Raw genomic sequence first — 15,559 nt, 5'->3', positions numbered from 1 at the left:
AGTGACCTTTGTCTCTGGAGGGGTGACATTTCAGCCAAAATGTGGAGCCAGCTATCTGCAGAAAGAGCATTCCTGCAAGAGCAGAGGATCTTTAGCAAGAGCAAGCTGGGCTTGTTCTGGGTGCTCAAAGAGGTTCAGTGGGGCTGAAGTGAGTGAAGGTGGGGGGAGAGAAAGAGGTGACAGCAGAGAAAGGACCAGGGACCAGACCAGGGGAGGTTTCGCAGGCCACAGTTAGAATCTTGGATCCTGTTTAAGTGCAAGAGGAAGCATGGAAGGGTTTTACATTTGTTTCCTGCTGTAACAGAGCACCACCAGCTGGATGGTTTAGAACAACAGCAACTTCTCTCACAGTTCCAGAGGCTAGAAGTCCAACAGCAAGCTGTCAACAGGGCCACACTTCCTCTGATGGTGCTAGAAAAGAACGTGTTTCAGGCTGTTGTCCCACCTTCTGGTAGCCTCTGGTGTTCCTTGACTTGTAGATGGCCATCTCATCCCCATGTTTCTTCATATCCTCTTCCCCCACAAGGGTCTGTGTCCAAATTCCCCCTTGTTACAAGCACACCAGTTATATTGGATTAGGTCCCATCCTCCCAACTTTGTTTTAATTTAACTACCTTTGTAGAAACCCTATTTCCAAAAAAAGGTCACATTCTGAAGTACTGGAATTAGAACTTCAACATATCTTTTGCGGGAAGTGGGGCACAATTCAACACATAAAGTTTTAAACAAGGAAGTAACATGATGTGTTTTTAAAATATCACTCTGGCTGCTGGGTGGATTGTGAGTTGTAAGAGGGTCCTTTGAAGAGCCTCCTGCATTAGTCCAGGTGAAAGATGGTGGTAGTTTGGATGGAGAGAAATGGCTGCCTAGCTGTAGCCTTGGCCAGAGCCTGCGGGACAGGCAGGAAGTGAGGCAGCTTGGAGCCAATGATAATAACAGAGATTCAGATATTATAAACTCTTAGCTAATATGAAGTAACTATGAAGTACTCACTAAGCCTCATGCTCAATTAGCTGTTCTTAATCTTTCTCATAAATTTTCTCATTTAATCCTCCAACTCCCTATGAGGTAGACACCATTACTGCCTCTACTCACAGATGGGGAACATGAAGCTGAGCACTGCCTGGAAACTTGGCTGAGATCCCATAGCTCACCCGATAATGAACCAGCTATTCCCACCCATGTCTGCTGCCGCTACATCCAGGCTCTTGGTGACGTCTCAGCACTCTATTTTAGAACACGCTGAAGGCTTGTTTGCTGAGACTGGAGATTTATGGCACAGAGGAGATAAGGTTGGATAGGTGGGGCACCCATTTTCATCATTTATGAGTATATGTCTCATTCTTCAACTATTTATAAGCTTGTTGAGGGTAGAGTCCAGGCTCTCTCTCTCTCTCTCTCTATCCATATAGAGGTGGACATGGGTGTGTATATACCCCTATGTAAGTACATATGGGTTGTATATACCCATATATAAGTATATATGCAGTCTGGACTCTACCCTCAACAAGGGTGTATATATATTCACACACCCATATATCGCTATATAGATATACAAGTATCTATCTATATCAATGCTAATATTGAGCTGTTATCATGTTCTGGGCCTCGTTCTGAATCAGGGTTTCTTAACCTCAGCACTATTGGCATTTTGGTCAGGTCATTCTTTGTCATGGGGCTGTGCTGTGAATTGCAGGATGTTTAGCAGCATCTCTACCCTCCACCAGATGCCAGTTGTGACAACCAAAAATATCTCCAGATGTTGACAAATACCTCCTGAGGGACAAAATTACCCCGGTTGAGAATTACTGTCTAATACCTCACATTTAACATGTCCAGGAGCCCCATTAGGCAGGTACTGTTCTGAATCCATTTGTGGGAGAGGAACTCGAAGCTCAGAGATGTCGAGATCGATGTCCTAGATGATTCAGCCAGGGTTTATATAACCCCTCCAACATCTGAGCTCATGGTAGGTGTTGACAGGACGCTCACTGGATGGATTGCCGGTAGATTTGACATTGAGGCATAGATGTTTATGCATGGCTAAGCTTGATAGGAAACCATGAAAGGCTTTGACCAGAGTAGTAATCTGAGAAAAGCAGAAGTTTACAGAAAACACAGACTCCCTCCCATCTTCAAAGATAACTTCATATTTGGGATCCCTGGGCCTGGGGTCAGAAGGGGTTAGAGGGTAATCTCATCCAGGAAGGAAAGTGTTCCAAAGACCACCAATGCTTTTCTGCTTCCTCCTTTCCTCTTCTCATATGAAATTTTCTTTCTACCAAATTACATAAGATCCTCTAGGCATCCTGCGTCTTGTCACTCCCTAGACATTTTGGTAATAAGAGCGTAAGTATTAATTACAATCCCCTGTGAATGTTTAAGGCAATTACTGTTCACTGGCTCCCAGTAATTTCCAAGACATAAATGGGAAGTGAATAGACAAAATCTCCATTTACCAACAAAGCTACAACTTAGCTTTTAAATTAAATAAAAACCACCTACCATTTTTCAACTTCTATTTGAAGTTCAGGGGTAGCATCACTGCATGATCCAACAGGAATCCAATGCATCCATTCAATTATTACTGGTTGAAAAAATTGTATGAGACCTGATGAATGTCAATTGATTCCACTATAGTCAAATTAAAACTGATATAGCATTAAAAAAAGAAACACTTATTAAAAATCCAGGAAAGAGATAAAAGAGGAAAACTAGGCACTCAACTTCCTCATGATCTCCTTTCCTATAAAATATCTTGTGTGTAGTATGTAGAGTGTTGCTCATAAATTCATCACAAGAAATCATTCTTTTTCCTTTTTCATGCAGCTCTGGATTTGGGGAACTTAAGAGGTTCTCCTTTTTTTAATCTATTGCTCCTTACAGTCCAAGGCATCTAGTCCCAAACTACATTGTCTACGGGCAGCCCTGAGTGCTCCCTTTTATCTCTTACATTGTCAAGGTTTTGGTGACAGCATTACGAATAGACACGACTGCTGTGCCCCACCCTGACTCACTCATACACTTTTAATTTAGATGTTCCCATCCCCCAGAGCAGAAGCCACCTCATTCATATTAATTTTATTTTCTAACTACTTTGATTACTATTCTGTCAACTCCAAAGTGGTCAAGTTTAAGTTTAAAGCCTTCCAGTTTCTTAACACTGTGCAGTGCATTCTCAGTGTAAAGTGGTCCATGTGCAGGGCAAACAGTAGCTCATTCCAATGCCACCAGGGCTGCTCTCCAAGAGCCAGGTGAGAAACCCATCCTGACCAGGCCAAGGTGGACTTGGAACCAATTCTTCTACAGAGGGAACCATCTCTGAAAATAGTATAATATGGTGATCTTGTTCTGTGTTCATGGTCAACTGACTAGAGCAAATAGCTGGGTGACTGAGATAAAGTATGGCAAACCCAATATTCAAGCTGCTTATATTTCTAAGCACCTATATTTTTCATTCACTTACTCATTCATTCAGTCTGTAACCCCAAATCGAGCTTGAGTTCACTGGCTTCTTAGGCTCTAGATGAGGCAGGCTCAACTTCTCAATTTCCCTCTGGTTGAAGTTCAAAGCCTTCTTTGGGATTTCTGCAAACTGCCAGGAGGCTGTAGGACACCATTTCCACACATGCTGTCTCTCTTCTGAACTCTCTGCCTGATACAAAACTCAACCCTGTCCTCAATTCACAAACACAGTCCCTGAAGCTCATTCATACAACATAGTCATGAATTTAATGGGCTTTTCTGATGATGAAGGTCTCAGGGAGGAATCTGTAGAGCTCTGCATAGCAAACAACTTACAACAACATGTTAGGTACTTCTTGTCTCCAAAGCCCACAGCCTCCTTGATACATGGGGTTTTACAAGCCCTTCATCCCCATGCAGTGGGGTACATCTCACTAGCGGCTCTCTCTTCTTCCTCCCTTCTTCGTTTTCTTTTCAAGAGAAAAGCAAAATTCCTCTCATTTCCTCAAGCAAAGAGGCTAACCATTCTTTCATTGTTAGGAGGCTTCTCAAGTATCCCCTTCCAGCCCCAAATAAACTGTAAGGTATTTTTCCCCAAGAAAAACTATTTACCTTAATATAAATTTGGGTGCCAGCTCTTAAGGAATATAAATGTTGCCTCATTATGATTTTAAAATCATTTATTGAAGTACATATAGTATGTTAGGTACTAGGGACACTAGAATGATTAAATTGGGCTTATGCACTGGCTACAGAAATGGCTTGTCATCCAGTGGGTTATACCTGAGACAGATGGTATGTAGAAGGAGGAAGCCAGTCAGTGAGAGGGAAGGAGCAGAGTCAAGTTGCTATGGGATCCCTGAAGAGGACAATGGATTCGATTTAGGGATGAATTATAGAACAAGTGCAGTGTCTCTTCAGGAAATGGAGGTAAATGTCTGGTCATATCCAAGTTGTTGGCCAGATGTTTTACCCCCGGATCCTCCAGCTTGTTTTTGTTTGCTTTTGTTTTTGTTTTGAGATGGAGCCCTGCTCTGTCACCCTGGCTGGAGTGCAGTGGTGTAATCTCAGTTCACTGCAACCTCTGCCTCCTTGGTTCAAGCTATTCTCCTACCTCAGCCTCCCGAGTAACTGGGATTACAGACATGTCACCACACCGGATAATTTTTGTATTTTTAGTAGCGATGGGTTTTCACCATGTTGACCAGGCTGGTCTCGAACTTCAGGCCTCAAGTGATCCACCCGCCTCAGCCTCCCAAAGTGCTGAGATTACAGGTGTGAGGTACCATGCCCAGCCTATTTATATTTTGCTTTCGTCTGTTGGATAACCCAATAATAAACTTCTGGTAAAAATTTAATTGATCACTTGTTCTCTAAGGCTTCTTTGTTAATCAGCATTCTCAGGGAACAGGGATTGTTAGAAATTTCAGATTAAGCAACTCATTACCAGAGCTCTCTTTTGTGTCCAGTGCTTATGTCAAAGACTTTCTAAATTCGTCATCACCGTTAGCATAATCTACTGAGCATAAGACTCTCATAGGGCCTTGTGGTCTCTTACCTCTTCATCAAATATTATCGTCTGGATGTATTTATGAAACTCAGGTAAGTGGTGGTTAAGATAAATAAGTACTTAATCCAGGGCATTTTCTAAAACTTTCAAAAATTCAAATCCGAATCTACATTTATTTTCATGTAGACTTCCTGAAAGATGGCATACAGTTACCATACATGGTAAACTGTGGGCATATTCTGAATGGCTCCAGGTAATTAATGTTTACTGCAATTAATATCACACTTATCAACAAGTTTGCTATTGACAACCGCCAGTAAGGCAGTATCTTGGCATTCTGTTGACCTCTTCTCTTTCCAAAGGGTTGAATTTGTTCTCAGAGGTGATTTCCGCATCTCAGAGAATTTGGATCAGTGAAAATATCTCTATGCCAGCACCATCTGGCCTTCTTGTAACACAATACTTAGGTCGTAACTGTCCACACTAAGCAGATGGTGAGGAGTCGGCAACTATTGAGTCAACTCCCAACTCCATTGAACGCAGCTAATTAAATGAATGATAGGCCTGAGTCTTGCTGACCATTTAGTTCAATGCACTCGTTTAACTGATGGGGAAGTTGAGTCACAGAGTGCCTGGTGGATTACCCCTGTCACACAGCTGGTTGGGAACAGAGCTATAGGGAGAGCACTGATCTCCTTATTTCTCATTTAGCGAACTTTATACCACATCATGTAGCTGATCCTGAGAAACTTTTAGGGTCCAGATAAATCATTTTCAGTTTTTTCAAACTGGCTTGAGTTTTCAGAGGATGCTTTGGTATTCACTATTTTATACATATTTAAGAGGTTATCTCAACATTGGAAATAATGTTTTCCTCATCTCCACCTCCAATTTCTGACTCTGCCTCAGCTGAAAAGTTAACCCATTTCTTTGATTCATGCTGATTCTTTAATCAGAGTCCACTGATATTTGGGGACAATGCTACACTGCCCAGAGTCACTGTCTTGGCCACAGCAGCTGCTGACACAATACTTCAAAATGCTCTTAACTTGGAGCTGTGGCCAATGGAGTTGTCCTGAAAAATGAGAAAGGGTGAAGTCTCCTGCTAATGACATTCCCTCCGCTTGGAGGGGAGCTGTGGCTTTGAAAAGGCCGATTGTGGAAAATCCACTGGCAAGAGGGAGCTAGAAAGGAACCTGACCTTGCCTCAGGCAGTTGTAAGTCCCTGTGGACAAGTTCAGTGTCTTGCCAACTCTGTGAGGAATTGCTGAGGACACAGTGTGATTAACCGAGGAATCCCTGTATGCTTCAGATGCAGACGGTGAGTAAGTGCATCATGTGTCTCAAACGGTGAAGGTGCTGGCTTGAACTCAGGGTGAGATTGTTAGGGAAACAGAGTGACACCATTTTAAAATCAGCTCCATCTTAAAACTAGCAAGGCACATTCCTTGCCAGTCATGACCCATGGTCATGAAATGTTTATGGCTGAGGAAATGTTTATGGCTGAAAATGATTAATAATGCTTGTAAGGAGAAACTCCTACTACAATGAAATGTCCAAATGTCCCGATATCACATAATAATATATGCTTTTAAGATGATTCTAGACATGCTTTGATGTACCTACACACTAAAATACCAAAAATAAAAATAACTTTTTTCATCAACAAAGTAATACATCTTGTCACGCTGTCGGCCCACCCTCACATTGTCATAGCTTAGCTTTTACATAGATAAGAGCCTTGTATAAGAAAAGCTTAAAGATGATGCATTCCTCTGCTTGCTTTCTGAGGACACCCTACTCTGGAAGTGAGTAGCTTTCAATAAACTATCTCTTCTCAGTGCTTTCTGTGACTCACCTTGAATTTCTTCCTACACGAGATCCAAGACCCTCTCTTGGTGTCTGGATCAGGACCCCCTTTTTTGGCAACAAGACTTCTGTCATTTGGGGAAAAAAATTCCTCATTTCTTCTAGATGTCTAAAAATGCTTCACCTCATATTTACACCTAGAACTCGAGTCTGACCCATAAGATACTTAAGAGGCTGAGGGTTCATGTCTCTGTGCAGCCCAGGGTCTGGTTGTTCCCCAACTCCCATGGCCCACTGATTAATGGGCACTTCAGTTTTTCACTGAGTAGCTCAGCATCAAGAAAATGGCCTGTGAGCAAGCCTACAATTTGAAACAGTTCCCCGAGGTCATGGACAATGGCCAGCTGTCTTCTCTCTTGATTACTGGGAAAGGAGGGAAGGAGATTGGACTGACACGTCCAGGTTCTATACAGGCCATGTGTGCTTTGAATTTGATGAAGTCTGTGCTAGCCATGAAAGTCTGACAGAATGGCTATGAGTTGGTGGCTGGTTGTGAGTGTGGCTCAGAGCAGGTGTGAGGGTCATTGGTGAAAACTGGAGACTTGTCATGAGAACTGCACAATAAGCAAGATCCCATGGCAGTATCTATGTGCGTGTGTATGTTTAGAGGAGACAGTGTACAGGGAAGAGGCTAGAAAACTCCTGGCTTCCAATTCTTTCCTCCCATGAGAACCCATTTTCATATTTTGTAGCAAACTTGGAAGGGTCAGCCCTTTTCTGAGCCATCCTCCTTGTTGATGGCCAAGCATTGTAAGAAATAAGAGCTCCATCTTGGTAAAGTCCGACTGCCCGGGCTGTTGTCTACTATATCTGCCACATTGGGGCACAGGCAAAGCCTTGATAGGAGTAGCAATAGTGACCTCAGAGACATTTGGTACCTGCTCCTGACATGCCCAAAGGAATTGTGCATGCTACAGCCATGCCTGCCTTGCGACTGCACTTAACTTGATGAGGAAGGTGTGGACTGCCTGGCTGCATTGAAGACGAGGGTAGCAAAGAAATAAGGCTGGGAAGGGCTGGCTCTACCTTCTAAGGCAGAAGCTGTATGCCTGGGCAGGAAGTGGAGAGCATGAAATAGACCTCCAACTTTTAGATGTGGGCATAGCGTTCTTTTCTTCAGTTGTACTACAGGCTGTTCCCAGCTCCAGGGACTCTGCTATTGACTGTATAATGGTTCCAAATATTCCCACTTCTTTGTCTTCATGCCTTTTGCAATGTGGTCTCTCATCAAGAGATAAAGTTCATTTACCCACTCTTGCATCTAGGCTGGTCTCAGGTCTTGCTTCGGACAACAGAAATGTGGCAAAAGTGACAGTGTGCCAGTTATGAGCCTTGATCTTAAGAGGCCTTGCGAACTTCCACTCACCCTCTTGGACCCCACAATGACCCTGTGAACAAGCCTGGGCTAGCCTGCTGGAGGAAGGAAAAATGTGGCCCAGTCACCCCCATGGACCCAGTTGACAGCTGTCAGTTGCCAGAAGGAGAGCCAACTAATTTACTGCAGTTAACTACAGACACATGAGGAACCCAGATGAGCTCAAGAGAGGCACCCAGCTGAGCCCAGCTTAAATTGCTAACCCACAAAATTACAAGTAAAATTAATGATTGTTGTTTTAAGCTACTAAATTTGGGGGTGATTTGTTTCATGGAAATAGATAACAGACACACACCTCAATGGGAGTAGGTTAGGAGAAGGTCTGGGCTGTTGCTGAGGGTGGGAGCAACAGCCAAAAGTTGCCTGAGGTCAGGAAGCCTCAGCAGGTAGGTCTTACCTTGAGGCCCTCCTGGAGACTGGGCAGGGGAAGCCAAAGTCCCAATATAAGATGGGGTGGCAAGGAGCCTGGGGCACAGCTGGCAGGAATAATAAGGACCAGGACACGTGGTTACCCTGGGCAATAAATAAAACTTTAATAATGATAAGGAGTTGCTTTACGCATGCGCTCTTTCCAGATACTCTCTTCTTCCAGCTTGTAGGTCTTGACCACATCACTGAAGTGGTCTCTCCGTGATATAAAATCCTGATTCATTAGCATTAAGTCACCAGGGAATTCTGATATGCAGAAAAGATTTCGGTTCGTTAGGCCTGTGATGGACCGTTCTGGTTTCTTTGTGGGAAGGAAAGATTTGCGATCATTTCCATGGTATGTCAAACATTTTTTTGGTTCTTTTGACTTGAAAACTACATTCATTTTTATTTCTCGTCTTTTTGTGTTTTTTACTTCTGCCACCTCTTTCTCATCTTGGTTAGCATCATCATAATTATGGGTGTCATAGTTGTCCTCCTTTTGTCTGGCCTTATTTTTTGCCATTGGACCCAGGTCCACCCCAGACAGAAATGAGGAGCGTGTAAACCTTTCAATGTAGGGTAAACGCTGATGATTTCCCAGAGCCCGAGCAAGCCTCATTCTCTCTATGTGCTTACTGACGTTCACCTGCTCTCGTTGTGGCATTTTAAATGCCTCTAGGGGCACAATCACCTTTGCTGTCCATATTTTTCCTAGGGGTGCACAAATAGCGCAAGGTAAGGAATGTTCCTTTTTATACTCCATTGCCCGTTTGTAGTCCGGAGACAGCAACTGTAGTTCCTTGAGCATTTGGCATTCTTCCTCGTGCTTGTGAGCCAAAAGCCTTCTTGCTGCTATGGTGTGAATGCCACCTAGATGCTGACAATGCAGAAAGGATTATTAAAATCTCAAGAGCGCAGGGGCAGGTGGCACCCACAGAAACAATTTGCTAATGACTGGTTCCCCCTCCGTTGTGGAAAGTGTTTGAGCCCCTCTGTAGTGGAAAACAGGTGAACTTTTGGGGTCAGATAACCTTGGGTTCAAATCCTGACTCTCCTCTGACCTACAATGAATTCAGAATAATTTTATTGACTTTACAGGGTCTTGGTAAAGCCTCGACAAGACAACATATATGAAAGTGACCAGTGCAAGGTAAGAGCTGAAGAAATAACTGTTTTCATCATTTGTTATTACTTATGTTTGTAAGTGGGACTTGTCGGTAAGGGTATTTTGCTGTGCAAGTGTGGAAGCCACTAACAGATTCAGCCAATACAAGTCTACTGTTGGAGAGGCGGCTCTGTTACTGGTGGTTTGTGAATCTTTGGCTCCCCCTAGCTAAACTGGCTGGCTTCAGTGTGGCCCCTCTGTGTGAAAGTTGCCGGACACTTACTAGGATCTCTTTTTCCAAGGGGGAGTATTTCCCGAGGGCAATCCGTGGGTCTGATCTGTAGAATTTGCTCCATGTCCTGCAAGAAGAGAAGCAGGAGTATCAGAATTATCAGAATTCTGGAAAAGTCCTTCCTACTTTTCCCTCCTGGAGTAGGAAGGCTCAGAAAGTGTTATTCTGCACCAGTCAGGCTGAAGCCGCCATGAGCAGGGGTTTCTTTAACCACTGGGTAGGCTTCTTCATTTGGCCTCTTTCTGACATGGACAGACTAAAGTGCAAGTCAGACTCACCCCAACGGTGAGGCAGAACTCAGATCCTCTTGGCAACACACTGGGGCTTGATCCTGAAAGGAGTAGCTGGTATTAAATATTCTGACTGGCTTTTCATTCTTCCTTTCTTGGGCCATTGTGTCACTAGCCCTCTGTTTTTCAATCCTCTGACAGTCATTCTTCTGTTCTCTGATCATACTCCGCCAATAAGCTAGGACAGGAGGTGTTCATGCCTGGAGTTTGTTTCTAAGACAATGTGATGAGGGCCCGAGGGTAAGTCACAAACATTTCTTGCATCATAACTGGCTTACCTGGGGTCTATTGTGAGGTCTGAGTTTAAGACACTGAATGATTCCCTGGGGTGAAATGGACACACACTGCCAGGCTCCTGGTGTGTTGGAGTCCAGAGGAAGAGAATGGATAGAAAATGTGGCTGGGAGGCAATCTGACCATGTCACTGCCACTGACAAACCCACAAGACTGCTCAGTTTTCACAAGAGGAAGACTCAGTCAACTAAGGTCTCTCTCACTGGCTTTCGCTTGTCTCTTCAGCCTTAGCTCCTCATGCTTGATCAACGCCACACTATCCATCATTCTCAAAACAAGCGTCTAAGCTATTGTTCACAGTCCCCTCATGTGTTGAATACCTCTCTTATCCTTGGCAACTTGCTTGTCTCTCAAGACCCAGCTTAATTGTTGCTTCCTCTGAATGTCTCCTTGCAGAATAAATTGCCCTTTGTCCATGTTCTCATAGCACTTTCTGCATGATGCTGTGGTGCTTTCTCACATACCGACTTGCCTGGTAAGTCAGATTTCTTGGTCTGTCTCTCCCTCTACTGAAAGAAGGTACCAACAGCATCTTATTCTTCTTTGGGGCGTGGTTGTCAGCAGAGGGCATGGTGTAGGGCAGATGTTCAGTTTGCTAACTCAATAAACAATTGTCCTGAGTCCCTGTTCAAAGGTGTGGTTAAGAATGGCACTTGTGGGAATGGATATTGCCAAAACTCTATGGAAGGTAATTTGGCAATATGTATCAAAATTATAAATGTATTTGCCAGTTATGTGGTACAAAATAAATTACGCACAAGGTTGGTCAGTGCGACCTTGTTTGAGGTGACAAACCTCATGGCAAACTCAAATACCCATTAGCCAGTAATTGGTCAGAGAATTCTAGTTAGCCATACAATGGAGTAGCATAGGAGTATTCGACTATAGGAGTCAAAATGATCAAGGGAGGAAGACCTTTACTTATATGGAAATAATTCCAAGAAGCATAATTAAATGCAAAAAGCAAGATGATAACATATATACATTCTAGAATAGTTTTATGTGTTGGGGAGGGAAAAAATAAGCATGTATGCATTTGTATTTGCATAAGGAAACTTCAGAATAATACACAAAAAACTAATGAAACAGTAGGTATTCAGCAGATGAAGTTGTGGGAATGAGCCATTTCATGATTATATCGTCTTGAATGTAGAACCACATGAATGTATTAGGTATTTGAAAACGTAAATTTAAAAAGTAAAGAAGCAGATCATGGAAAAAGATTGCCATGTTATCTCTGACAAATACAGGTCCTAAAATTCCTTTGCCTTACCGGAAATCCACAGTGGATATTTGTGAGTTGGGCCAGTGCTCAGACCCATGTAGGCGCTAAAATATGGAGGTACTTTTCCAGTCGACACAGGCAAATTCAGTTACTTAGACCATTTGTGAGCCTGGAAATCAGTAGACAGCCTCTGAGTAGTGAAGAAAATGCCTTTTGGAGTGCATTCATTGGCTTTCCCATGTGTCCCACACTCAACTGCTAATTAAGAGTGACCTTGAACAAGCCATACAACACCTGGCACATCATATGCACTCAACAAATATTTGTGGAACAATTGATGGGATTGTTGGACTTCAATTGATGGAATATCGTGTATCCATTAAAAATTGAGTCTTTAAAAAATTTGCAATAATATGACATAATGGGATGTAAAAATAGGCAGAATATAAAACTTATATAGGATATAATTTGGATGCTGTAAAAATACAAATATGCAAGAGGAAAAAAAGACCAAAAGGAAATACACAGTGACACTAAGGTTACTTCAGGCTATGGGCTTGTGGGAATATTCCAGGGCTGCTGGTGCATCAGCAGCCTGGTCAACTCCAGATATTTAGATGGAAAAGTTATGGCCCTGCCACAGCAGGTACAGGCAGGTAAAGGTGCCATTGTCAGGGTCCAGCTCCTCCAGACTTCAGAGAAAAGGAGGGTGAGAAAGGATACTATCAGGGGAAACCCCACCCCCAATATTTAACTTGGGTTCTTTTCTATTTCTCTAAGCATCTCGGCTGGTTTGAGAAATAAAGGGAAAGAGTATGAAAGAGAGAAATTTTAAAACTGGGTGTCCGGGGGAGACATCACATGTTGGCAGGTTCTGTGATGCTCCCTGAGCAGTAAAACCAGCAAGTTTTTATTAGCAATTTTCAAAAGGGGAGGGAGTGTATGAATAGGGTGTGGGTCACAGAGATCACAAGCTTCACAAGGTAATAGCATATCACAAAACAAGTGGAGGCAGGGCGGGATCACAGGACCACAGGATGGGGCGAAATTAAAATTGCTAATGAAGTTTCGGGCACGCATTGTCATTGATAACATCTTTTCAGGAGACAGAGTTTGAGAGCAGACAACCTGTCTGACCAAAATTTATAAGGTGGGAATTTCCTTGCCTAAAAAGCCTGGGAACACTACAGGAGACTGGGACTTATTTCATCCCTTCAGCTTCCACCGTAAAAGACAGCTGCCTCCAAGGGGGCCGTTTATAGACCTACCCTCAGGGCACATTCTCTTTCTCAGGGATGTTCCTTGCTGAGAAAAAAAATTTAGCGATATTTCTCCTATTTGCTTTTGAAAGAAGAGAAATATGGCTCTGTTCCGTCCGGCTCACCAGCAGTCAGAGTTTAAAGTCTTATCTCCCTTGTTCCCTGAACTTTGCTGTTATCCTGTTCTTTTTTCAAGGTGCCCAGATTTCATATTGTTCAAACACACATGCTCTACAAACAATTTGTGCAGTTAATGCAATCATCACAGGGTCCTGAGGCAACATACATCCTCTTCAGCTTACGAAGATGATGGGATTAAGAGATTAAAGTAAAAACAGGCATAGGAAATCTCAAGGGTATTGATTGGGGAAGTGATAAATGTCCATGAAATCTTCACAATTTATGTTCTTCCACCACGGCTTCAGCCGGTCCCTCCGTTTGGGGTCCCTGACTTCCTGCAACAGGATACACCTGGGCGGGGTGTCACCACAGCAACAAGGCTCTACACTATGGGCAAGTCCGGTTTTCTCACACCTGGTTCCACAAACTACTGCTTTTAGCTCACTTCCTTCTCTCCTTCTCTTTCTCTCATTGTCTTTCCCAGGCTTTTTGCTTTTGTTTTGTTTTACAGATATTTCCCCTCAATTGTTTTTACATTAGGTTTTATTCTTGAATTTTACCTGGTTTTGTCCTGACTTGTATTCATAGGCATCAGTCTCATCTCCTGGTTCATTTTCAAATTCTCTTGAACTGCCTTTCACATCTGTCTTTTATCTTTTACTTCATGTTTACTTTATTTCTTTGTCTTGCACCCTTTACCTTTTATACGTATTTCATTTATTCTTAATATTTGTAAACACTTTTACGTATCGTATCAGGGTTCTCCAGAGAAAAGGCAATACAATTTGTGTGTGTGTGTACACACACACACACATACACACATATATGCAAATATATATATACACACACACATATATATATATATAAAGATCCAATTCTCTCATATGAGAGAGATTTATTACTTATTATTTATTTTAGGGAATTGGTTCACATGATTATAGAGGCTAGTAAGTGCAAAATCTGCAGGGTAGGCTGGCAGGCTAGAGGCCCAGGAAGAAGTCAGTGTTGCAGTTCAAGTCCAAAGGCCATCTGATGGCAGAATTGCTTCTTGCTCAGGAAAAGGCAGTATTTTGTTCAATTCAGGCCTTCATGAGGCTCATCCACATAATGCAAGGCAATTGGCTTTGCTCAAATGCCACCGATTTAAATGTTAATCTCATCCAAAAACACTGTCCCAGAAACATTCAGAATAATAGACCATATCAAATACCTGGGCACCGTGGCCTAAACGAGTTGACATAAAATTAACCACTACACCTACTTATATTTCATAGGTTTTTAATAATTTGCTTAAATGTTTTAAAATATCAGGGTTTTAGTTTTTATACATAGTTTTACCCATTATTGAACTTCATATTAACAGATTCATGTAGTATGTATTCCTTTGTGTCTGCTTTGTGCCCCTTATTATGAGAAAAAGTTACAATTCTCTCATTGATATCCTTGTACATTCCTTTTTATTGTTGTTTAGCATGATGATGCTATGATTTATCTATCAGTCATCTGTTGCTTACATTTCAGTGGTTTCTGATTTGGGGAACATTCTTGTACATGACTCCTTGGGATTATGTGCATGCTGTTCTCTACCAATTCACATTCCCACCAGTAGTGTATGAGAATCCCTGTTGACATTCATCTTGCCAATACAGGTAGATAAGTTGTGGTATCTTGGATGGTTTTCATTTACATTTTTCTGGTTACAAATAAAATTGAACACTTTTTCTATTGGCCATTGAGATTGCTCTTTGTGAAATGTCTATTCGAGTCTTTTGCTCACTATATTTTAGTTTTTGTTTTCTTTTTTTTTTTTTTTTTTTTTTTGAGACGGAGTCTCGCTCTGTCACCCAGGCTGGAGTGCAGTGGCCGGATCTCAGCTCACTGCAAGCTCCGCCTCCCGGGTTTACGCCATTCTCCTGCCTCAGCCTCCCGAGTAGCTGGGACTACAGGCGCCCGCCACCTCGCCCGGCTAGTTTTTTGTATTTTTTAGTAGAGACGGGGTTTCACCGTGTTAGCCAGGATGGTCTCGATCTCCTGACCTCGTGATCCGCCCGTCTCGGCCTCCCAAAGTGCTGGGATTACAGGCTTGAGCCACCGCGCCCGGCCTAGTTTTGTTTTCTTATTGATAAGTAAGATTTCTTTATATGTTCTTGATATAGGCCCTTTGTCAGTTAAATGTGTTGCAAATATCCACTCCTACTCTGCAATTCACCTTTTACTTTCTTTAAGGTGTCCTTTGATGAACGGAAGTCCTTATTTTATACTAGCTGCACTCTAATTTATCAGCCTTTCCCTTTATGGTTAGTGCTTTCATGTCTTGTTTAAAAAATCATCTCCTACCTCAAGT

At 42.6% G+C, this 15,559-nt stretch overlaps 1 protein-coding gene across 1 annotated transcript; it reads right to left on the bottom strand.

The window, feature by feature from the left end:
* Nucleotides 1-8,730: 8,730 nt before the first annotated feature.
* CUNH10orf120 (chromosome unknown C10orf120 homolog) lies at nt 8,731-10,538 on the bottom strand. The gene is made up of 3 exons (XM_017858708.1): nt 10,306-10,538; nt 10,019-10,094; nt 8,731-9,507 (listed from the first exon to the last, which is right to left on the bottom strand). Exons 1-3 carry the CDS (start codon nt 10,479-10,481, stop codon nt 8,752-8,754), a joined length of 1,008 nt encoding a protein of 335 aa, XP_017714197.1. The 5' UTR covers nt 10,482-10,538; the 3' UTR covers nt 8,731-8,751.
* Between the last annotated feature and the right edge of the window lie 5,021 nt (nt 10,539-15,559).

This window comes from Rhinopithecus bieti, unplaced genomic scaffold (assembly GCF_001698545.2).
Source record: "Rhinopithecus bieti isolate Rb0 unplaced genomic scaffold, ASM169854v2 scaffold_42745, whole genome shotgun sequence".
In the NCBI taxonomy this organism is placed as follows: Eukaryota; Metazoa; Chordata; class Mammalia; order Primates; family Cercopithecidae; genus Rhinopithecus; species Rhinopithecus bieti.
The sequence above is the reverse complement of the archived record's forward strand: the minus strand, read 5'-3'. Positions and strand labels throughout refer to the sequence as shown.